Source organism: Lagopus leucura, unplaced genomic scaffold, assembly GCF_019238085.1.
Source record: "Lagopus leucura isolate 7727_CA_CO unplaced genomic scaffold, USGS_WTPT01 Super-Scaffold_100002, whole genome shotgun sequence".
NCBI classification, from domain to species: domain Eukaryota; kingdom Metazoa; phylum Chordata; class Aves; order Galliformes; family Phasianidae; genus Lagopus; species Lagopus leucura.
The window spans coordinates 13,869,397-13,894,118 of NW_024962263.1; the positions used below are offsets into that span (position 1 = coordinate 13,869,397).

The window sequence follows — 24,722 nt, forward strand, 5'->3', positions numbered from 1 at the left end:
ACAATGTGATAGAAAGTACACTGATAATAGCAGGGTAGCGAAGTCCCTAGCTACAACAACAACAAATGAGAACAAGCCCAAATGCAGCAGCCAGGGACACAGAAATGGAAGAAAGATTGCTTACCTTTAGAAGGCCTCAGATACACACAGACATCCATGGAGACACTCTTGCCTTCACCGTCATAGAATGTCCCAAGTTGGAAGGCATCCATGAGGATCACTGAGTCCAACTCCTGCCTCCCTACAGAGCCACTCAAAAATCAGACAGTAGATCTGTGAGCAGTGCCCAGACTCTCCTTGAATTCCAGCACTTGGGGATGGACCACTGCCCCAGGCAGCCTGTTCCGTGCCTACCACCCTCTGGTGAAGAACCTTTCCCAGCACCCAGTCTGACCCTCCTGTCACCACAAAAGCAGAAATCAGTGCCTGCTCTTCTATTCCCCCTCATGAAGAAGCCCTAGGCCACAATGAGGTCTTTCCTCAGCCTCCTCTTCTTCATGCTGAACAAACCAGGGGACCCTCTATGGCACTCAAAACTGAACACAGTGCTTGAGCTGAGGCCATGCTAGTGAAGTGCAGAGTGGAACAGTCACTTCCCTCAGCTAGCTGGCAGTGCTATGCCCAAGATATGACTGCCTTTCTGGCTACCAGGGCACGCTGCTGGCTTATTTTCAATTTGCTGTTGACCAGGCCCCCCGGATCTCTTTCAGCAGGGCTGTTCTCCAGCATCTTATCCTGCAGTCTGCATGCATAAAAAGGATTGACCCTTCCCAGGTGCAGAATCAGGCACTTGCTCTTCTTCAACTTCATGCAAATGGTGATTGCCCAGCTCTCTATTTTGCCTACATCTCTCTGCAACGCCTCCCCATCCTTGTCATCAGCTCCTCCCAATTTCGCATTGTCAGCAAACTTGCTCAAAACAGCTCCTAGCCCTACATCCATAGGATCATAGAATGGCTTAGGTTGGAGGGGACCTTATATATCATCTCATTCCAAAACTCTTAATGCCAAAGTAATTTATGAAAATGTAAATGCTTCATAAAACTCATGTATATATGTATTTTCTTTGCATATAATTATTTTATTTAAAGGTTTTGGAACTAAACAGTAATATTTTTTTTCCTACCTGCTCTGTATCTCTTTAAGAAACTTGAAATTTTCAGTCCTCTGCATGTATTCAAATAGACAAAAATAACTCTTCGGAGAGATTGTTAGGATCCAAATTAAAAGCCTAATTGGTGCCTATCTTTCACAACTAATTATTTCTTCAAGCTGTGTCACTACAAGATAACCATAATTAGATCTTAGATGTAAGATATTAAAATTTAGTGTGAAAACTACTCCAACCTTACTGCTTATCTATGTGAAAACATCAGTCTTCCCAAATAAAAACCACTTGGTTTAAGAGAAAACAAAATTTTTTAAATTATCTATACCTAGCATCTAGAACACGCAACTACCAACTAGTTTTAAGTATCTCACAATTAAACTCCAGTTTAAATTCATTCATGGTGGACAATCTATTACCTGATTTAGTGTGTGCACAATTATGTTTTCTCGCTCAAAAACCTTACTGATCCTTCTCAGTAGTGTTTTAACATGGCAATCCAAAACAACGCCAACTTTTTTTACACAGCTCTACATTTCGTAAGTCTCCATCTCAGCCTTATTCTATATGAAATGAGATATCCAGAAACAGCAGAACTCAGAAAATTCTCAGTTATGAAATATGAACTTCTTCATGTTTTGGAAGCATTAGAACCCTAAGAACACTCTTCTAGTTTTGTCTGCCTACTCCAACAAGATAATTTTGTAATCACAACTTATTCTACTTGTAAGTCCTTAGCAATCCATATTTAGTGCCTTTTTACTTCTACTTTATTTCATTGTCAAGACTGAGATAAATAGTGTATTCCTCAGCTGTCATTCATTTTCCAATCAAAACAGTGGGAATGTTTAACTTGTTTCATGCGAAAAAAAAAATAAAATAGAATGAATCCAGCATTTCTCTGACAAAATTTAGATAACATTTAACAATATAATCAGTGCTAAAATGTTATCCAGACACAGGTCAAGATCTATTTCTCCTTTATCTTCCCGGCATTGTTTTTGTTTGTTTGTTTTTCCCCAGGTATTGTAACCACTTCGATTTATTTAACAATAATGACATTATTTATAGTGTTTTAGGAGAAAGGGCAATAACATCAGCATGAATTACTGCATATCAAAGTTTCATGGAACTATTTAGGTGTATCAGGCGTGCAATTCAGTATTCTTCTATGCCTTAGCAAATAAATTAATATACCCGTGCATTATCTTACACTGCTTCTCCTACTGTTACTTCACAGTTGTTGAGAACAATTAAGAAACGTGAAAATATGGAATATTAGCAGATGTGTAGCTTCCAACTGCTGTTTCACTCTACTTTCCAGGTTTAGCTTTTGTCATTAACTTTTTCCAATCCTTTTCACATCATCTCTGTATCTGCGAACTCTTGAAGTCGGGAACTTAACAGTGTGACAAAGGCAGACTAAGCAAAAAGCTGTTTAATATTTTCTATTTATGAGTAGAGTCCATCGATCAAATTTTAGCCGTCGACTGAAGAACCTAAAAACAGGAGAACCTTAAGGAGCTCCTTAACACTTTACTAAAATAGAAAATAAGACACATTAGAAAAGTTCTTCAACTCAAATCAGGCACCTAAATTATCCTGTGGGGATCTGTCTCTTTTTACTCACTTTCAAGGGTGTACATAGTCTTTGAGGACAGAGAAGAAGTGTAACATAGAAAAATACAGCAGGATAGTATTATTTCAGGCATTAGTCAATAGGTCCAATAATTCTAATCCTTTCAAAGATCTCCAGGGATCTTCACCAGGAATCTGAACAAGCTCCTGGGTGACCTGCTTCAGTGGGGCAGGGTATTTGGAGGAGATGACTTCCAGAGTTCTTTTCCAGCTTCAGCCATTCACTGCATTAGTTAATCAATAATGGAGCAGGTTAAGACAGTCAAGGGTTGCAAAAAGCCAACAGGCATCAGAGTTTACCAAGAAGCAGCAATCATATTGAAAAGTTGTTTTCCATAACTGAAGGATGCATGCAATAGACCTTTTATCTTATGTTTTAATCTTCCTTATACCTCATATCTTCTTCTGTAGATACTAATTTATTTTCTGGGCCTTTCTGTGCTCTCAGAGAAGTCAGCAGATGGTGAAATTAAGTTCAACAGTAAAGAGGCATTACTTCTATCAGGTAAAGTGAGAAAACCCTTCTTCTTTTAGTTTGTTGGCTTTTACTTATGTGATACATACGGTGTAACAGTTTTTTTACTGATTCTTTCTCTCCTTCTCACTCCTTTCTTCTGTCTTCTTTTTTCCATACTTTTTCTAACTATCTCATTATCATCATATCATGAAATCTGTTACTCGCTGAACTTCATCAAAACGTTTAACTACAGAAAAGAAATCAATTTATTTTTAAAATGTCCTTTTCTAAACATACTTAAAGAAATTAGGTTAAAAAATACATTCTGTGGACAAAGAATAGTTCCTCGTGCATCTGTGTTAATAAGCAAGACAGAAAAACAAGAATCACAGAATCATCAACAATCCTATACTGGAAATAGTTCAGATGCAGCTGGTTTGGAAAACACAGTGTAATTTAAACTCTTGGTAAGCTTGGATTCTAGTGCCACCTGCTGAAATAACAGCCAATACACAATTTAAATTCATCCACAGCATTAGAAAGCAGTGCATGAAGAAAGATCACAAAGAAGACGAATTGCTTGAGTAATCTAAATGCACATCCAGAGTGCCATACACGAAACCAAGTAAACTGAGAACCTTCTCTTGAATGATGTCAACCTGCTCTGAAGGGCAATAGTCATCCAGACTTGATCTGTAACAAAGATTTGAAAAAAGAATGAGAGTGTGCTAGTTTGCATTCAAGCAAATGACTATTTAAAGCACCAGTAGAAAAAAATGGAAAACATGCAAAAACCAAAAAAATTCAATTGCTGCTAGTTAAAATAGGAAAACTAAAATAAATGGGAAAACTAAAAGAAAAATCTGCACATTTTCTGGTATATAACATTTACCACTAACAAGTATTGCTAACAAAAGGCTGAGCTAACATTTCCACAACCTTAGATCTATCAAGACTTACATACATTTTTCTTTATTTCCTAATGAATTTTCCAACTCTGTGGCTGGCACAGGAAGAACAGCCTTCTGTTATTATTTTAAGTATTAGCCACACTACTGTTCTTGACAGGAATTATTTCAAGTCAGATACTGGCATTTCTGCCTGTATTTTAGGGCACACTTAGTGTTCTTCAAATGAGTAAGTTGCCATAACTTGTCAGTAGGTACACTGTGGTCTTCAAATGAAATTCTCGGGACTGGATTTCTGACCCTGGCCTCAAACTCTGTTTTGTCCTCCCAAATAATTCCCTTGCAGTTCCAGAAGCACAAATTTTACTCTATGCAAAACACGATTAGATTTTTCTACAATATAAATACCTTTCAGACTATTAGATGAAAACTTGTCCCAGTTCCATCTGAAATTTCACCAGAAACAGAAATCTTATCTGAAGTGCAATTAATTCTAGACCAAGAGTGGGAAAGGCATAATATTTTAGCCCGTGCAGGCTCTATCTTAACAGAAGCAGCGAAGATAATATGAACCACAGTGTCAGCTATCCTCTGTGCCACACGAGGCTATACAAAGCCTCTATATAGCCTACAATGAAAGTTAAATCATCACGTCTTCACTACTGTTGACATCTGTGCTGGACATTCTGAAGCCCAGTAAGACTGGACATCGGCACAGAACCCTCCCTCAGCAGTACAGGTACTGTCACTGTCTAATGATTTATGCTTCCAAACGCCAATTTTTACTATGCTAAGATATTTTCTCTTGGAGATAGAATTTCTTTAGAAGATAAGTTAACTGATGCCACAGTCATAGAATCATTTAGTTTTGCAAGCACAATCTGAATTTTTTTGAGTCAAAAAGAACCAATAGTCTTACCGAGCTACTGTCACAAGCGTGGGCTTTGGCATGTTTAACAGCAGAATCTTCATGGACTGTAAGAGGCCTTCAATCTCTTCTTTGGTGCTAACATGGTGGGGAAGTTCAACATAATCACAGGTCAGACCAGCCTGATGGACCTGCAGACAAATTAAACAGATTTTCATTTCTGTTGACAAATTAGTAATATAGCTTATCTCTGTAATAAATCCCTAAACTACTCCAGCCCAGCAGGTAACTTTCACATCTTCAGACAGGAAGCTTTTCTTCAGTTAGTAGTTAAAAATAAAATAACCAGACTCTGGTGAAGTGAAACCTTACTTCACAGGAAACAGCTTGAGACATGAGAGTCCTGAAAGATCTTATTAATGTTGCAGAAGTATAGACAAGCAGAGTAAAATTTCAGAAGCTTTTAAAAAAAGCTTGCCTAAGCAATAACATTAAAAACAAACAAACAAAAAAACAAACAAAAACTTAAAATGTTTGAGTCAAGAAGCAAATCTAAAATTAAGTATGTCCTTTTCCCTGCTTGATGAAGCTATACTTTTGAAATTAATTACTTTCTACCCCTTTACCCAGTGACCTACCATTTCATAGTCTGGGCTCTCCATTCTGCTTTTCAAACTGTGTACTAGTTGAACTAGTGGTTTCAATCTGGAGTTAAAAACAACCAAAACTCATGTTAGCAGTTGGAAACATACATGTGCAAATTAAAAAAAATAATGCAGAAGTTAACATGTTGCTCCTCTGTCATCTTGCACCTGAGAAAAATGGAGTACCAGTATCATGTGCTGTTTTAACAGATTTTCCTCAAGAAATCTCTATATTCTTATCTATGCCACATACAACTTCTCTGCCTTTCTTTTATGGCAACCTAGAGAAAAGCTATTGCAACTCAAAAGTAGTGTACTATGGTAAGAAATGCTCCTGGTCATTTTTATGTGGGTCTGGCAATAACTGATGTATGATTCTGTTTGCACTGCTGACTCTGCAAAGACAATTCAGTGGGTTAAGTCTGGAAGTCTCTTTGCAGCTCTACTTCTGCAACAGGTCAGGAATGAGAGCCTCATCTTCTGTGCTCCAGAAAGGCTCCCAGGGAAGGAGAGGTGGCACAAAAAATCTCACTAGTACTGGTAAGTGGTTTCTCTTATTGCAGTAAAGAGCTGAATCTTAGAAAGGGAAGGAAGGTAGTAACAGCGAGTTCCACAGGAAAATCAAAACCTACCCCTGCTAGTATGGAAAAGGTAAAGGTCTTTCAGGGGAGCTGACTGTTCTAGTGGTTTTAGCAGGAAAGAATCAACAAGAGGCTTATTTATTTGAAATGTCATAATCTCAAAACTTACTTAAGCTGACCAGGAAGGGTTCCAATATGATGGTAATAAGGAAGAACACTTTACTGCTAACTGTGTCATCAGTTCAGGAAGATTCTTCTCCAAAGGCTACAGGAATAAACCAACGACGGGAGTGTTTAAGCCATTTAGAGATCTCCTACCCAGGATATGAAGCCCACTTCTGTAAGGTCTCTTCATCATCACTGTCACAAAAATCTGCAAACGCTGCTTCTAGATCTTCTAGCTGATGGACACGGTTTTCAACACAATCCAGCAAATCCTCCTTTAAATATGCGTGCATAAAACATAAGAGGTAAGAATGATTCTCCTAGCTAAATCGTGGATTACACTACCAGTCAAGCTTTTAAATGGTTCATCTCGTGTAAAATGGGAAAACAACTAGTTCTCTGCTACAGGGCATCTCTCTTCAAGATGATCTGAACGACTGCCTGCAGAAATGAATTAGGTACCTTCTGAAACAACAACAACACAAAACACCACTTCTTTCTGCTCTGACTTTCCTATGAAAGACCACATCTATGTTCTACCAGAATACGTTAAAGAGAACAAAAAAACTATATGATTAATTGCTGGATTTGTTTGTATAGCACTGAAATGCTGCCATATTTGATTAATTTATTATGAACATGCAGAAACTCAGATGAATGCAAGCTTTACACTCTTGTAATAAAATGAGTTTTTTTAAACCTGAAATCATATTTCAGGTTTAAAAAAATATTACTAAATAAAATAAATTAAAAAAAAAAAAAAAGAATTAGAAGAATTAGCTGAGGTTTTAAAGTTCTTTCAGGCCTGAAAGATTTGGGATTAATTTAAAATGGTTGTTACAGCTGTGATCCAGCAAAAGTTTAGGCACTGTTGTAAAACACTCTGAGCACATGAAGAGGCTGTCTTCATTAAGAAGGGTTACATACATGCATGCATACAGTTGTGCATGTAAATATTAAAGGATACACAGCATATCAAGCAATGCTTAGCCTATTGGTATAACAGATGCTCAGTGCAGTGGTATATGAAGGAAAATTATTAAAAGCACATTGGTATAAATATAACAAGAACATAGTTGTTCTCACTTTAGAGGCTGTTTCTTTTTGCCAGTGATGTCAACTTCATGTTAAATTTAAAGAAAAGCTAAGGGTGTTAACCATTCCTGAAGTACACCTTACGATCCTGGGGTATGACATCTTTCTATGCTGCACCAGTAATCAACCTTAAAGAGCCTATCCCTATGCTACTTAAGACAAAAACAACAGTATTTTCTTTGACTGCAATAGTATGACAGAAATATAGATCCAATTGTACTACTAAATAAATAAATAAAATGCTAACTAGGCATTTAGCACAACTCTGTCTATAAAAGGGCAACCTGGGCAAGGAAAGGCAGACCCAGAAAGGGAGGGGGGAGCACAACACCAAAAAACCCCGTTGAACCTTGCAAAGAAACACTGTAGATGATATGTTTTCATTTCTATCTTGTCAATTACCATTTGTTTGCAATAATTAATTTTTACATTTGTGTTAAATATTTACACATATGTTAAAACAGTGTTTAATACAAAAGAATTACTAAGACACTGCTGATTTGTGTTCAGCATACGGCATAGCTTAATTAAAGACTACTTCATTAACCATCTTTCATACATTCCTTCTTTATGCTAAGTCATTTTTACTGTGTAAATCAAAAGAATAATTCCCTCATGTATCTCACAAGAAGTATCATACCTCTGTTGCATTTCTGTGAGGTTTCTTGAACTTGTACAACTCCTGTAAGAGCTCATATTCTGTCTTTGAAACAGGAGAAAAAAAAAATTAGTTTCTTCAAGTGGAAATCAAAAACTTCAGAGCGCTGCACCTTTGAAAATCAGAACAAACTTGAACATAATAATTTCTCTACTCCAATACTGCAGATAAACAAATCTTATTGTTCATTTAACAGCACTGAAAAGACAAACAGAAGACTTCTTCAGGAGTAGAAGAAGAAAGAAAGGGCAAACTAAGAGGTCATTGAATTTTACAGAAATATAAAGCATCTCCAGCAAAATATTTTGGATTTTTTTTTCATGTGTGTAAAGAGAACAGCCTTCTGAATTCACAAGCCATATTTGCTTTTTAGTTTTTCCTTGGGTTTTTATATTCCAAGTGTGAACTTGAGCAACATGCTCTGATAGAATGACTGCATTTTACAATAGAGGGAACACGGTTAAGAAATGTTAATGGTAAATTAAATTCTTATCAGTAAAGATATACTTGGAGTTCTGTGCAAGCCCACTTCCAAAAGTGGTTCCTAGAACTTAGCACAGTACAAGAAAATAAAAACCACCTCCCAAATAAACAAATCTACCAACAAAAATCTTTCTATGGCTTTATGCAGAACGATTTGTAAGGCCTCAGAGGGGTCTTACATGACAAGATCCCCATGGTGCTTCTGCTTTGCTTTATGCTTCCTTTGTGATTCTAAATCCTAAATGATTAGTGTTGCTGATAGTCTGATGGTAACACGAGTAAAGACTCAATGTCAGAAGCTAACAGAGATGAGGACCGCTGTATTTATTTCTACATAGTGAACAAGGAAGTGGTGTGGTATTCTACTGAAGCTCAGAGAACTCAGATGTTCTCCAGCATAGGCTGAGATTAAAGTACCATTAAAGAAAAGCTCAGCCACCACAAACAGTTGTGATATTGCAGAAGAATTTGTAAATTGTAAAGCTTTAAAAAAGAATTTGCATTTAGTACTACATGCAATCTTCAGGGCAGATTAGCTAGCTCCTAAAAATCATGTTGACATCAAGAAAGCTTCCTAACTGCTCAGCAACTCTGAGAATCTACATATTTATAACACTGTACAAGACAGGTATCTTTTGTGTACAGTCAAGTTATAAACTGAATATAAGGCATAGTTTTGAGCTCAGAGCCATCGCATCAGAGACAAAAGCTGTTTGTTCATTAGCCCAGTCAAAGGAAATGATGTACAGTCTCTCGTCGAGAGGAGTCACCACTCTTTGAATAATCAGCACTGTTATATCCTTTGGACAGTCAGCCTCTGATACCATTGTGGCCTTCTAAAAGCATGCTATGGGAAAGGGTGAAGAGTACAATCTCTCACCTCTCCCCGATTAATCCTGATGCAAGTATTTGCAACATTACCTGTAGAAAACCAAGCATGGCTTTTATGTTCTATACAACACACAGGGGTATGACATGTACCTCTAAGCTTGAATGCGCACTGAATATCCATTTCAAATGTAAGGACCTAGTCCTGCTAGGTTGCTTTGCTTTGGAGTATATGTTCCCTTTCTACTGTCTCCCTCTCAAATATTAGTATGATTCATTAGTTATGACCAGCTGATCCACTAATTTATCTCAGAAGAGAGTTCCTCCATAGACGTCAAGTGCTAGAAAGATGAGTACTCTTCTATGAATGGTAAGGGAAGTCTCCACTGTCATACTTACCTTTGTGTACATTTCTTTAAATGGATTCTTAACTGAAAAAAAATCTAAGTCAATGTCTAAAACAAATGCATCCCCATTCTGAAGAACTTGGGAGATATCTTTAGCAACCTCCCTTACTGGACATTCATTGTTTCTTAGGGAGCTTGAAGCTGAGCATTCTGGCAACATTTTTGCCCTGTTCATGGCACTTGCATGTTGTACTTCCTTGTCCTTCACACTTGAGAAGTTGTTATCGTGGTCACCAGGAGCCACTGATGAAGAGGTAGCAGCAGTGCTTGCTGTATCATCTGTATTTAGCTTCAGTCTCTTAGCGGATGCTACTTTGTCATTTTCTTCCTGGCTGTTTGATGCTTCAGTAGGATTAATGAGGACGACATGTAAATTTAAAGGCTTTGGATTTTCTAGCTGATCAGCGGGGACATAAAGACCATCACTTAAAAAGTAATGATCTGTACCTGTAACCCTACAATAGACAATAACTCACAGTTAATACACATCTTTGTAAAAAGCTTTGCAAATAAGTCACCAAAAGAAAAATTAATTCACGTTTGATAGGTAGCAAAAGCAATAAAACTGTGTATACAAAATTATTTACTTTAATCTGCAAGGGTTTAAAGGGGATTTTTTTCTACCTCTTCAATGCTAAATCAATGTATTAAAATTCATTCTGGAATTTTGATAGTAGTCCTGTAAGATTTTTAGTGGGTAAGAAAGATTTATGTTATGCTCTATTAAGATTAACGTGCCAATGAATTGTATCTTACATCGAGAATTTGACAAGACACAATCAATTTTATGGGATAATAATGCAAAGCACTGGATATTTTGCCTTCAATCACTTTTTTCTTTGTGAGGAAAATCGTTATGGTTGCATTTGAGAAGTGCTCTGGAACCCACAGATGTCAATAAAATATGGATTAATACACAGCATTTAACTGCTTTTTACCCTGAAATATGAATCCTTATTCTAAGTGTGAGGAGAGCAGGTAACAAGGATGAATAGCTACATATCCACAGAATCCACTTAATTTATAAACAGAAACAACAACAAAAACAACAACAAAAACAACCCAAAACCTAGAGTTCACTTATAGCAAAAAAAAACCCAAAACTGTTTTCAAGCCATATTTCAACACATTAAGCCTTACATGCCATAAATTCACAGAATCATGGAATGGCCAGAGTTGGAAGGGACCTCAAGGATCATGAATCTCCAACCCCCTGCCACATGCAGGGCCACCAACCTCCCCATTCAATACCAGACCAGGCTGCCCAGGGCCCCATCCAATCTGGCCTTGAACACCTCCAGGGATGGGGCAACCACAACCTCTCTGGGCAGCCTGTTCCAGCACCTCACCATTCTTTCTGTAAAGAACTTCCCCCTGACATCCAACCTAAATCTTCCCTCCCTCAACTTAAAACCATTTCCCCTTGTCCTGCTGTTATCTACCCTTTCAAAGAGTTGATTCCCCTCCTCTTCGTAGGTTCCCTTTAGGTACTGAAAGGCTGCAATGAGGTCACCCTGCAGCCTTCTTTTCTCCAGGCTGAACAAGCACAGCTCCCTCAGCCTGTTGTTGTAGGGGAGGTGCTCCAGTCCCCTGATCATCTTTGTGGCCCTCCTCTGGACCCTCTCCAACAGCTCCCTGTCTTTTTTGTACTGGGGGCTCCAGAGCTGGACACAGTACTCCAGATGGGGCGTCACAAGAGCAGAGTAGAGGGGGACAATCACCTCCCTGTCCCTGCTGGCCACCCCACTCTTCTGATGGAGCCCAGGATACCATTTGCTTTCCTAGCTGCAAGAGCACACTGCTGGCTCACGTTAAGCTTTTCATTCGTCAAGACCCCCAGGTCCTTTTCTGCAGGGCTGCTCCCAAGGACTACTCCTTCCAGTCTGTATGAATGCTTGGGATTCTTCCGGCCCAAGTGCAAAACCTTCAATTCAGATTAAAGAAATAATGTTGAGAGGAAACGTGAACTTCTGTGCACTGCTGTTAAGGCCCCTATCAATTACAGGGTATTACCATCCATCTGCCACATTCAAATAATTTCAGATACAGCAGAAACCTGAAGTTCAGTTCCCCAGTGTTGGCATCCTGAGGGGCCTAAGGCAACGCAGAGGAATAGCCTACAGGAATCTCATTACATTGAACTAAGATAAAGAAAAGGTCTTGCATTTGGGACAGAGTAACATCATACAGCAGTACCAGCTTGGCACACACCAGCAGGATGCTACAGAAGAGGAATGGTCAGTCAAAGTATAAAGCAAAGTGAGTGCAACCAATCCATACAAGCCTACAATGATAAAGACTAATTGCAAAATTTCATGTACTAGCAAACCCATAACCAAAAGAGAGATTTCACCTTGTATTTAGCACCACTGAGGTCTCACTGGACATATTCCACCAAGGTCTGGACCCCCAGAACATGTGAGATGTCAACAAACTGAGAGGATCTAACAGAGAATGGCTAAGGAAGTTAGAGGGCTGGATGGAGCGTATGACAAGGGGAAGTTGAACAAGTGGGCTTGTTTCATCTTGATAAGGGACATCTGAGGAGAATCTAAGTGCTGTTCTGTTACCCCAATCCTCCAAAAAAAAAAAAAAAAACAACTTTATTCTAAGATTTTCATTTTATCAAAGAGAATTAATTGAAAACTTGGCTGAATGCAAAGAAGTGTAAATAACTTGAATTACCTAAGAGACTAAGGCACAACTTAAGCTGTACCTCTTAAAACAGTCACATGACACCCCAAAACATTAACAAATACAAACTGAATTTTCATTAATATAGTGATACATCTTCTTAATTCGAGAATACAAAATACATGGCACATAGCTTTTATGTTCCCAGAACTGGATAACAAACAATTTACCTGATTGTAGTTGTTGATATGTCTTTCCCAACTAAAAAATTGTGTTCTCCCTCTGAGATCTGCTGAGCCCACGGTGGGTGAAGCCACACCACTTGAGAAATATGGCCAGCATAAACAGCAGGCATGATCCAGTTCTCAATACTTAGCTCGCTGTAATGATGAGAGAAAGACTGGCAATAACACTTACTTTACCAGCAAGTAAAACATTGTCAAGAACAGCACAAACACCCCCATGCAAATCATCCGAAGTTAACATTCTGTGTACAGGTCATACCACCAAAGAAAAGAGAAAGGATTGAAATCTTGATTTGTAAGAGGAACCAAAAATGTATATGATAAAATTTTAAAAATACTAATCAATTGGATTATGAAGTGCAGTCAGCTTCACTCTTAGCATGGTTCTTTATTAACTACATGGACTTCTTGTCTTTCTCTCTGAATATACCTGACAGAGTAGAACTGCAAGGTGCATCATGAACTCCATTCCACATAATTGACCCCAAGGGAGTATCTTATGGTGTGTTGCTCTAAGCAGACTTCAAATATAACCTCAGTGGTGAATGTGAGCCAATCAGCACCTACAGAATAGCATCTGTTCTTATCATCCTATTTTTTCATGTATAGTCCACAAGGCTTCTCATTCATCCAGCAAAGAAAACTAAATATGGACCATGGGCAGGGTGACACAATTGCTAATATATTGATTATCTCCTCTTCTCACTGCTGTGTACGAGCGTAACACAGGAACAATCAATATTATAAATAGGAAATAATAGACAAAAACAGATCGCCCCTGTTCCCCACTTGAGAAGATCGGGATAAACATTGGTCTTAATTATCATATTCAACTTCACAGATGCACCAGGTCAGCAAAAGAAATGTTATTTTAATCTCAGTCAATTTGTCACTGTTAAGAGAGAAAAGCTGTTCTAAAACCTGCAGTTCACTGGAAAGCATCCATTTGGAGTGCTGTCCTGCCACTCAGAGGAACTGCCCAGTCTGATAATGTGAACTAAAAGTAAATCTTCCTAATATGCAACATAAACATTTGACCACATTCAAAAAAGAAACATAACTTCTTCTTCTATCCACAGCTATGAAGTTTTGAACAGAAAATAAAGAAAATACAACATGAGGCTGATTTACACATCTGTTGCTCATATTTCATATGCAGTTGTATCAATATTCAACATAAAGCAAGCACAGCCAGAAGTGGACAATGTATTCTGATGCAGCACAAGAGACTTACCTAAAAAGTGCTTCTTTGTCAAACACGGTATCTGCAGGCATATTCACAGGGATAAGGAGGTCTGGGTGGGAATCAAGGTGAACAAAGCTGATGTTACTGGCAGGCAGATGCTTTGAAGCAATCGCACGATAGATGAAAGGCAGCACCTAAAAGAGCACATATTTCCACTGTAAACAATGAGACAGGTATAACAGCAGAAACACCAGTCCCACTCACGCTCCCTTAGAATTTGGGTTATATGTTGAAAGAGAAAGGAGACAGCAAACAATACAGAGAGGCAGCAATTTTAGTTCACGAGGCACAATCATTGAGCCCTGGAGCTCTACACACGTGAAGCTGTCAGATTATGCTTCTACTTCCTTTCCTTCTTTATAAGGCACTGTGTTTGCAGCAACTCTTCTCAATAATCAGCTCCATGACTAGACGCTTGCTGTTGTTGGGTTTTATCATAGTCATAGAACGGGTTGAGTTGGAATGGTCCCAGCCACAAGCCTGTGCTGTGGTCAGGGCTGCCAGCAGGAGGTCAGCTGCTCTAGGCCCCATCCAACCTTGAGCACATGCAGGGATGGGGCACCACAGCTTCTCTGGGCAGCTGTGCCAGCACCTCACTGCCCTGTGAGAGAAGAAAATGGAACAACAGATAATTTAACCTATCCACCTTCAAAGAAGGGGTTTAACTCCTGATGCCCACACGGCTTGACTTGCACGTGCTTTTCCCACTGTCCAACCTCATCCTTTGCTGGAGGTCTCCACTCAAGAGCTGCAGCCAGTGGAGCTTCCCTCTGTTCAAGGGCAACGATTTTCCCGGCCGCCAGAACAAAGCCAGACACAGGCTGGCTAAGAAAACGACACGCTGTCTCCACATATCTCCAGACGAAAACAGAACGCGAGCTGACTGCACCACCGCCACCTCCCCCCGCAAGCCCGGCGCTCTGCCTGACGCCGCCACTCACGTCCTGGTGGTCCTCCACCACCCACACCGGCAGCGCAGGGTACGACCGCAGCCCCCCGCCGCGGGGCCGGGGCCCACATGCAGCCGCAGCGCCGCTCATGGCGGGCGGGGCGGTGCTTCCTGCGGCATTGCGCCCGCCCTGCGCTTTCCTCTTCCGGAGCAGCGGGCAGGGCTGGCCGCGGCCGTGCGGCGGTAAGTGGGTTGGGTTGTGTGCCGGGGGTCTGAGGGTGGGCAGGGAGCTTGGAGAGCGGGCTGTGATCCGAGTTCGGGTGTTGAGCTGCCCTGCTGTCTGTGGGCCTGGGGGAGGCTGTGCTTTGGTGCTCTGTGTGGTAGGAGAAAACGGGCTCTATCTGTTATTCTGGCTATTTAGCAGCTATGGAAGTACTGGAGTCAAAATGGTTCTCTGGCTGTCCGGGGAAGCCTCGTTATGGCCTTCCAGTATTTGAAGGGAGCGTATAAAGAGGACTGGGAATGGCTGTTTTACAAGAGTGAATAGTGGTAGGACGAAGGGGAATGGTTTTAAATTGACACGGGGAGGTTTAGGTTAGATATTAGGAGGAAGTTTGTCACACAGAGGGTGGTGATGCACTGGAACAGGTTGCCCAAGGAGGTTGTGGATGCCCCATCCCTGGAGGCATTCAAGGCCAGGCTGGATGTGGCTCTGGGCAGCCTGGTCTGCTGGTTAGTGACCCTGCACATAGCAGGGGGGCCAACCCAGACCATTCTATGATTCTATGAACTGTGGATTTTCTTGAGAGCCTTTATAGAAGCAAGGATGCTGGAGAGGCACTGCTGACTGGAAGGGAAAAATAGATTTACCACTGTGGCTGTTGCTTCCTAGAAATTCAGCTTTCTACTGAATCCCTTGGCCTCTCTTCCTTTTGAAAAGGGAACAAATCCCATCGCCAGGACCAATTGATAGGCCAAGGGGGAAAGGCTTTAAACCTAAAGAGAGAAGATTTATGTTGGGTCTTAGGGAGGAAATTCTTCACTCCTGGGGCAGTGAGGCACTGACACAGCTGCCCAGAGAAGCTGTGGGCATCTCATGTTTGGAGATGTTCAAACTGGGTTAGATGGGACCCTGGGCAGCCTGGCTGGTATTGGCAGCCCTGTCCATAGTAGAGGGACTGGAACTAGGCAGTCTTTGAGGATGCTTCCAACCCAAGCCGTTCTGTGATCTTTTATGAAAACAAGGCTTGACTTATGTGACTACTTAACTGTTTAACTTTTCTCTCCATTTCAAGGGAAACATCATGACATCTGCTCATAGGCATGATTTAATGGAGGGTTGTTAGGGTAGTTTGATTAGGTTGTGGTTGGACTTGAAGACTTTAAGGTCTATTCCAACCTGAGCAATTCTGTGATTCTATGAGTGTTTTTTTTTTGTTTTTTTTTTAAACTTTATTTTACTTTCTTCTTTTTTTTCCTCTGCAGGTTTTAAACTTAGGAATTTTAATTAAAGAATGAACTTTAACTTTTATGAAGCAAAGTAGTTTTCATTTGTCAGTTAATACAGTGCATTACCTATGTGCATAGTTTTGAACACAACTTCAGCCTACTTGAAGCAGTGGCAATTACTGGTAAGATAAGAATTGAATTTACAAACTTTTGGAACTGTTTATTTCAATTACATTAGAGTAACAATGCAGTCTACACTGAAAATTTTTTTGTGACTGTTAGATTCTCATCTTACAAAAAGACCTTTGCCTAACTTAAAGTATTGCAAAACATCTGTTGAATTTGTCCCTGTGATAAACTGGGGTGAAAATCATGAATGTTAGTTGCTGCTTAGCTTATTTAAAATGTGCATGATTTGTAGGACCAGGATGAGGTGTCAGAAAAGTCTTCCTACCTGAACTCCAGAATGGTGTGCTAGAAAGATTTCCTCATTTTAGGACCTGACTGTTGAAGATGCTAACATGATTGGTTTTTATGGTGATACAGGGTATCTGAAGTCTTTATACTGATGTATCTGGTACATACTAGTGGAGCTGCTCGCAACCATAGCCTGTCCTTGCAGTCACCTGTTAAAATTAACTTTGTCGTAAGTCAGAGACCATGTCCAGTTGGAGTGCTGGATTAAAGACTATTGGTAAACTACTGTAGTGGATTAAAGACTTAAAGAAATCAGAGGGCCATAATGATCTGTACTAGAGCTCTGAAAAGTTACAGCTCCCACTGAAAGACTGCCATCTTCTGCTTCTATTAAAGGAAATGACAGAAACTCATTTCGCTATTTCAGGAATAGTTCTTGCAAATATAAATAGTTCTTGCAAATATACTGAGGGCCTTCTACAAAGGTTTGTACAATTAACTTTTATATTGTCCTCATTAAAGGTGAACCATGTCTTTTCATTCTGGACGAGGATGTCCCCGTGGGCAGGGGGGACCAGGAGCAAGAACTTCAGCACAGACTTATCGTCCGCAGAACCTGCGGCAGCTTCACCCCCAACAGCCCTCTGTACAGTACCAGTATGACCAACAAGCTGCACCTTCAGCTACCTATTCAAACCCTTCAGCCACCAGTTACATGCCTCCCAGGCCAGACTTTGTTCCATATCCCCCACCGGTTCCCCCTTCCACGCAAAATCCCATTAACCAATGTCCCATGAGGCCACCATTTCCAAACCATCAGATGAGGCAGAGCTTCCCAGTGCCTCCATGCTTCCCTCCCGCTCCTCCACCAGTGCCAGCCCCTAGCAGTGCTCCTGTACCAGCAACTCCTACTGGACAGAGTACATTTCCATACATGATGCCTCCTCCCGCAGTACCCCATCCTCCCCCACCACCAGTCATACCACAGCAAGTCAACTACCAACCTGTGTATTCCACAGGGTATTCCCAACAGTCATTCCCACCACCTAACTTTAATAGCTATCAGCACAACTCTGGCTCCTTTCAGAGCAGCACTACCAGTAGCAGCAGCAGTGGCAGCAGCCATTTTCGGCACACGGGTCAGTACCAGGGAGAAAAATCACAAAGTGATCGACGATCTCCGGAGAGGAGCAAGCACTACGATGAGCACCGGCATCGTGAGCACAGTCACATCCACGGTGACAGACATCGGTCCAATAACCACGGGGATCGTCGGGATCGAGGCCGCAGTCCTGACAGGAGGAGGCAGGAAAGCAGTCGGCACCGGACAGAGTATGACAGAGGAAGAATGTCACCTCATCATAGAAGTTATGAGCGTAGCAGGTAGAGAGATACTTTCTGCTTGCAGTGGGAGAGGTGCGGTTGTTGTTCTGTGGTCTATGAATCTGTGTTCTTCGCTCCCCCTTGCTTTCCCTTCCATTGTGGGTCAAAGCCAGTGCTCGGCTCTGATGGAAAGAGCTGCTCTTGTGCTGTGTTTCAGATATGTTCTTTCTGCTTCACCTTTGCAGACTGGCACACTTGGCCCCTTATCCTTGAAAACAGAGTGGGTTGCTGAGCAGTACTTTGACCTCATTGGGATTTACCTAGAAGTTTATGTTTATGTGGCTTGATTCAGGTAGATGAGTGCAAAGTGCTCATTTTGGGATGTGTTTTGAAGTTTCTGTCCCTCTGCTTTACAGATAGAATCAGACTGCGAGCTATGAGCTGACCTTGCACAGTTTGCTGTGTGGTATTCTAGAGCAAACCATCAATTCGTTTGCTCTTTTTGTCTAATGATCTGTGTGAGAGTTCACAGAGATACTTGCAAGTAGAGTTTATCGGGGCAGCTGGATCCCATGCTTCTAATTTTGGAAGACCTGGTGTTTTCAAGTGTAACATGAATTTATACTTAGTGTCTGTCATAATGAAACTACTTGGATTTTGAAATGCAGAAATTTTACAACACCTGTATTAAAAACACAAAGGCAGCAACAACAAACAGACAGAAAAAAGCACGCACATGTACTAAGTGTAGTTCGATTTGGTTGATCTTAATCTGATTTCCAAAAAAAAAAAGGATTTTCCCTAAGACTTTTTTGTATGATGAGCATGTGGAATTTTCAGTGTTTTATGGACGACCCAGATACCCAGATGTTTGCCACATAATTTCACAGTTTTCAGTTTGGATTGAAAAATTCAGTTTTAAGTTTTGAAAGTAAGTATTTCCAGCAGCTTCCTTCTCAGAGGTTGGCCTGTTATTTATTGAAGACCACAGTTTCTAGATCTAATGTACAATGTATCTGTTTATTGTAAAGGCAGTTCTTTCCCTGCCTTGGTTTTTCTTTTTGCGCAGCATCAATCTCTCAAGCAAATCAGAGGGCAGTAGGATATACAGTATACCTACACTTGAGCAAGAATTAGTGGATGTAGGGAAGACCAATAGATAAATTATATGAACTCTGTGCTTTGTAAAATTGCATGTTATTTCATGCATATGCATGTGGAAACATGCATATATTCATACATGATTCATCATTGCGACAGCCTACAGAACTACCTGAGGTATGTATGTATGATCCCTTGTATATCAGCAGACTCTTTTACTAGGAAGTGTGACAGTTACAGATGTGATTGTAGAATAACAGATTGTCAGCTGTTAGTCTGGAAACATGCTAGAGTGTGATATCTCTGACACTTAACGTACCCAGTAATTCCTGCTAAACTTCAGAGAATCACAGAACGGCTTGGGTTTGGAGGGACCCCAAGGATCCTGAAGCTCCAACCCCAGTTCATTGTGTTATGCGCAAGCTGAGTCTTGTAGGTGAGATTCATGGTTTTGTTGTGATGCAGACCTTGTGTGTACCTTTTTTTTTTGTATCTGTGTGTGTGTCTGTCAGGAGAAAAGGGCTTGCCTGAAATACTTGAGTTACTGCTGTACTTCCAAAGTTGTGTGTGGAATAGGATTTTGTTCCATGCCTTGAGGCATGAAGAGTGGTTAAAGGTGTAATAATCTTACCCTTCTCTGTTTGTCACCGAAGAACAGGAAGAATGACAACAAGTGCTGTGGTGAATGTCTCAAAGATACCTCTGTGTTGTTTGAATTTACGTATTGTTGAGATGGATGACTTTATTGACTGTCATGTCATTCAGAATAACATGATTTCAGTTTGCTTCTATATCCCTTTCAGGCGTGCAACGTATGAAAGTGCCAGATTTCTCATTTAATTTGTTCTTGAATTCTTCAAGGGAGCGTGAGAGGGACAGGCATAGGCACCGTGACAGCAGAAGATCACCATCACCAGACAGGTCCTACAAAAAAGATTATAAAAGAACAGGAAGGTAAGGAGGACATGTTTGGTTTCCCTTGTTTTTATGAGGCTCTGAAAGTACAAATATGTGCATACATACCTGGTTTGAAACTCAAAGATGAATCTTAGATTTATAACCATTCTTCACAAAGTTACAAATGTCGTGATTATATAAAGGCCTTGTAGAATTAGAAGTAGGGTCAGTTTCTGGGTACTCTGCTGCATACCATACTCTCTTTTACATCTGCTCCAAGTATATGTAAAGTACCAAGTTTTCTTAGAGTCATTTAATTTTTAGATCATGATTTAGGAGCTTTTCTTGTGTTGATGCTCCTTTCCTTTTAAATCTTGGCAAGTTGAATTCACTGCGACATTATGGGCTTTGTAGACAGAGAAGTTTAAAAAAGAAAAGAAAAAATCACAACTGGTGTTGATCAAACTGCAAGAATTAGAGTTACACAAGCAGTTTGCTTTCTATATAATCCAGTAAAAACTTAGATATTTTCTTATACAAATAGTCTGTGGGCTATATATTTAAACTTAATAGCACTCTAAGTTTTAGTTAATGGTGTAATAGAAGTGCTAAGTCAGGGCTTGAAACATTGATTGAGCAACTGGTGGGAAGGCAGGCGAATCCAGGGGAGCTCAGCTGCTTGCAGTGCAGCTGAAGGACTGGAAGGGTGGAGCCAGGATCCACCCCTTCCCAAACCCTATTCAAGGGTTGACAGTGGATGCAAGGGTATCTTGCTGGAGATCCCTGCCTATCTGAGGCTTTCTAAGGGTAAGCAGATTTTTTTTCTTTGTTTCTGTGCCCACAGCTGCTGCATTGAGCATATCCTCACTTACTGCATCCTAGGACTTTGCTACTCCACTATCATTGCTGTGCTTTCCATCGCATTATAGAATTGCAGATGGGCTTCAAATTTGGGGGAAAAATTAAAAAGCTCTTCTCAAATTTAAGTAAAGCTTTTAATCTAAACTAACATCTTTTTTCTGTTTTAATTCTTGAATAAGGTTTCAGAATATGAAAGCGCTTGTAATTTTAACTCCTTTTGTAATACATCTAAGCTTCAAAGTATTTATTACAGTGAAAAGTTAAAAGCTGGAAAAGGCGATTAGACTTTGATGTAACTCATCTAGTAGAACTATATGCTTGGTGGAAGCTACCTAGTTGTCTTTATAATAAAAAACTAATTGGTTTTGTTTGTTTTCTCCTATTAAGCCGCTCTCCAAGCAGAGAAAGGAAAAGGCCCCGATGGGAGGAAGAAAGAGAAAGGTGGTCTGAGAGCCAGAGTGGCAACAAAGAAAAAAATTACACTAGTATCAAAGACAAAGAGTCAGAGGAGAATGCATCTGAAAAAAATGAAGATGAAGATGATGAATTACTTAAACCAGTCTGGGTTCGCTGTACCCATTCAGAAAGCTATTATTCCAATGACCCTATGGATCAAGTGGTACGTTCATGAGATCTCTGAAATTACTGCACACTGTCTATTTTTGATTGTTTGATTGCTTGGCTCATGTGAACTCTTTGGTAGAATTGTGTTTTGTGTCATTCAGTGTTGAATCCTCCCAAGCATCTCAGTCTTCAACAAAAGAAAAAACCTTAGAGATCTATTCTCTATTTTCATCAGTTTCTTTAATGTCTTTTTATTTGGATTATTGGTACATGGAAGAGGGGCTTTGTCTCCCTTTGCTCTCTTTGAGCAAAACTACCCTAATTGCCCTACCTTCCCTTAAATACTGACAAAGTTTTTATGCAGAAGGAGGAATTTTTTTTTCTTTTTCTTTGCCAGTAGTGGTTACTGGCAGGGCAGGGAAGTAGTGTTTGAGTGAGGAGATTTATCTTCATTTTTTTTTCTTTTATTTTTGAGAATTAAATGGAGGGTGAAATCACTAATTCAAAGTAGGCAACAAAATGGGCTAAGTTATGTGTTTCTAGGGCATGATATGGTTCTTGGGAATTGCAAAATGTTTGCACAGAAGGTCTTTTGTTTCTTCTGAATCTGAGCTGTTAGATATTAATATGCAGCTTTATTAAATATGCTTAGCTGTAGTTCTCCTTGGCTTGGCCAATGGTTTGATGATCATTCTCCAACAAATGAAATTCTCTGCTCGTTCACCTAATGGAGCAATGTAGTTATACACTTAAGCCTTATCAAGTATTTCTGTACTTCATTTAAACTACAGCACTGAGATTTGTCTTTTTGCCCACACTTCTTACTTTGAAACATTGATACACATTGTTCTCTGATGTCACCACTGCCTTTGCTTTTTTCCTGTTTTTTAATTAACAGGGGGACTCTACTGTGGTAGGCACAAGCAAGCTCCGAGATCTGTATGAAAAGTTTGAGGAGGAGCTAGGAAAACGACAGGCAAAAGCCAAAGCAGCCAGGCCGCCATGGGAGCCACCGAAGACCAAGCTGGATGAAGATCTTGGTAGGCAGAGATGATAGCAAAGCTTTGAAATGGAGCAACCTATAGATCACCTGTTATTTGGAAGTTGTGTGTTTTTGGTGGCATCAGTGGGCTAATATCTGTTTTTAAATCCATCATTTCTAGTGCAGTTTGTGGAGTTTTATTTTGACTGAAGTAGAGCTACATGCTTTATCTAGAAAGCTTAAGGGAAGGGAGAGTATCCAGCACTGCCTTAGGCTGAAGTCTCTTCCATGGCATGGAAGTGCCCGTTGTATGATCAGCTAAGCCAAAGTGTAGTGCTCGAGGCTTTGAGGAGCTTGCACTCTCTGTATTTATAAAAAGGAAGCAGGGGCAGGGATGATAAACTCATATGGCTGCCTGTTATGGCACTGTATTTATTTTCCTTCTGCACTGTGTCTTTGTTGTATAACTCTGTTTATTATCATCCTGTGCAGAAGTGTTAATTTTCAAAAGAGTTTATCTGCGTTGTCATGGTTGTTATATGGCTCTTCTGCAGTGAAATGAATTTGTTAGCTGTATGAGTTATTGGGGGAAATACTGGTTGAAATAGCAGGGCATACTTTTTTATAACAATTTGAAGTCACTGAAAGCTGTTTTTCTGATTCTGTTTACTGGGAATTGTTTAGTTGTTAGTTTATTTCCAGCCCTTCAGTATTACATAGTATGATTCTTCTTAACAGCTCTTTATGAGGGCAGATGGTGATAGGACAAAGGGAATGGTTTTAAACAGCAACACGGAGGTTAAAGTTAGATATTAGAGGGAAGTTTTTTCATTCAGAAGGTGATGATGCACTGGAACAGGTTGCCCAAGGAGGTTGTGGATGCCCCATCCCTGAAGGCATTCAAGGCCAGGCTGGATGTGGCTCTGGGCAGCCTGGTCTGGTTGTTGGTGACCCTGCACATAGTAGGGGGGTTGAAACTAGATGATCATTATGGTTCTTTTCAACCCAGGCCATTCTATGATTCTATGGCTGTGAAAGTAATTTAAGAAATTCTTAAGCATATCACACTGCCTTAGGTATTCTGTTGGGCTTGCTTTCTAAATGATACTTCATATTTGGTTGTTTAGCTGCGTATTCTTTCAGATCTGAGCGTAGCAATTCTAGCAATCAAATACCTAAAATTCTTAAGTTGAAATATGGGTGTGTATAATGCACATTTTAAACTGCCACCACGTAACTGACTGATAACAGAAAGATGAAAGGACAAAAAACAAACAATAACAGATCCCTATTTCATTTAAACTGTGTAGAGAAAACTCTTCTGAACAGCAGATTTGCATGTTTGAATTCAATCAGGAATCACCAGCAAAGTCTACTGCACGTTTAGCAGATATATTTTCATGTACACAATTGAGGGGCAACACTACTATATCCAGCTTACCTCTCTAAGCTTTGCTTGGATCTTTACTGAAAGTGTTGGTTCTCTGTTCCAGGATAACAGTGACGGGGCCAAGAGCAATGTTAGCTGTTTTTCTTTTTCCATAGCTCCCCATCTGCACTGTACCCTGGGCCTGTGCCACTGTGTCCGTGCAATCTTCTCTCACAACCATGCTTCTGTTGAGGCTAATAGTTTATCTTATTATGTAGCTAGGCAAATACCCCTGTTGTGCCTTTCATGAGCAGTAGTTGTGTATTTTAGTGAGAGCAATGTGCTCCAAGGTCATTTTTGATTGTGAGGGGCTGATTTTCATACATGAAATTCAAAATTCTCCACTGATCTTTCAGAACTCCAGTTCACTCTCACAAGTCCCACCCTGTTTTCGCGCTTTAAGTTAGACTTACACAGCTTGTTAGTGTTTATCAGAGAAGCAGTCCAGGAGGTTTCTGCAGTGTTTGAAAGATAACTTCCTGACACAGCTGTTAAGAGAGCCTGCTGGGGAGGTGTCCCACTAGACCTGCTGTTCACAGAGAAGGACTGGGGGGAGATACTGAGGTTGGGAGCTGTCTTGCGCAGAGCAGCCATGAAATGGTAGAATATTCTTGGTGAAGTCGGGGTGGTGGGGGGGTAGTCAGCAAAACTGCTACCTTGAACATCTGGTGGGCAGACTTTGAACTGTTTGAAATGCTGTTAGGAAGAATCTGTGTGAGATTCAGGCTCTTAAGTTTTCAGATTAAGTCCAGTACTTTGTACCACCACTTTGATAGCAGTTCAAAGGAGATATTTTAGCAAGTGTGAGACCTGTGATTTTTTTTCTTCAGCATTTTTCTCTGCTT

At 40.3% G+C, this 24,722-nt stretch overlaps 2 protein-coding genes across 5 annotated transcripts in view; one reads left to right on the top strand and one right to left on the bottom strand.

Annotated features, from left to right (window-relative positions):
• Positions 1-2,541: 2,541 nt before the first annotated feature.
• On the bottom strand, positions 2,542-15,005 carry CUNH5orf22 (chromosome unknown C5orf22 homolog). Of its 2 annotated transcripts, none has more exons than XM_042869845.1 (9): positions 14,907-15,005; positions 13,954-14,099; positions 12,705-12,854; positions 9,833-10,295; positions 8,105-8,167; positions 6,523-6,644; positions 5,618-5,684; positions 5,031-5,170; positions 2,542-3,896 (listed from the first exon to the last, which is right to left on the bottom strand). In XM_042869845.1, exons 1-9 carry the CDS (start codon positions 15,003-15,005, stop codon positions 3,764-3,766), a joined length of 1,383 nt encoding a protein of 460 aa, XP_042725779.1. In that variant the 3' UTR covers positions 2,542-3,763. The 2 variants fall into 2 exon arrangements, with proteins under 2 accessions (XP_042725779.1, XP_042725780.1); XM_042869846.1 differs by lacking the exon at positions 14,907-15,005 and adding an exon at positions 14,612-14,844.
• Positions 15,006-15,064: 59 nt separating this feature from the next.
• DROSHA (drosha ribonuclease III) overlaps positions 15,065-24,722 on the top strand; it is a 67,511-nt gene continuing 57,853 nt past the window's right edge. For 2 of the 3 annotated variants that reach the window (XM_042869779.1, XM_042869782.1), the window contains exons 1-6: positions 15,065-15,097; positions 16,340-16,485; positions 17,243-18,103; positions 20,006-20,098; positions 21,290-21,521; positions 22,365-22,506. In XM_042869779.1, coding sequence (XP_042725713.1) covers positions 17,250-18,103; positions 20,006-20,098; positions 21,290-21,521; positions 22,365-22,506 — 1,321 coding nt within the window. In that variant the 5' untranslated portion in view covers positions 15,065-15,097; positions 16,340-16,485; positions 17,243-17,249. The remainder of the gene's footprint in view (positions 15,098-16,339; positions 16,486-17,242; positions 18,104-20,005; positions 20,099-21,289; positions 21,522-22,364; positions 22,507-24,722) is intronic. The other variant, XM_042869781.1, reaches the window with a different exon arrangement.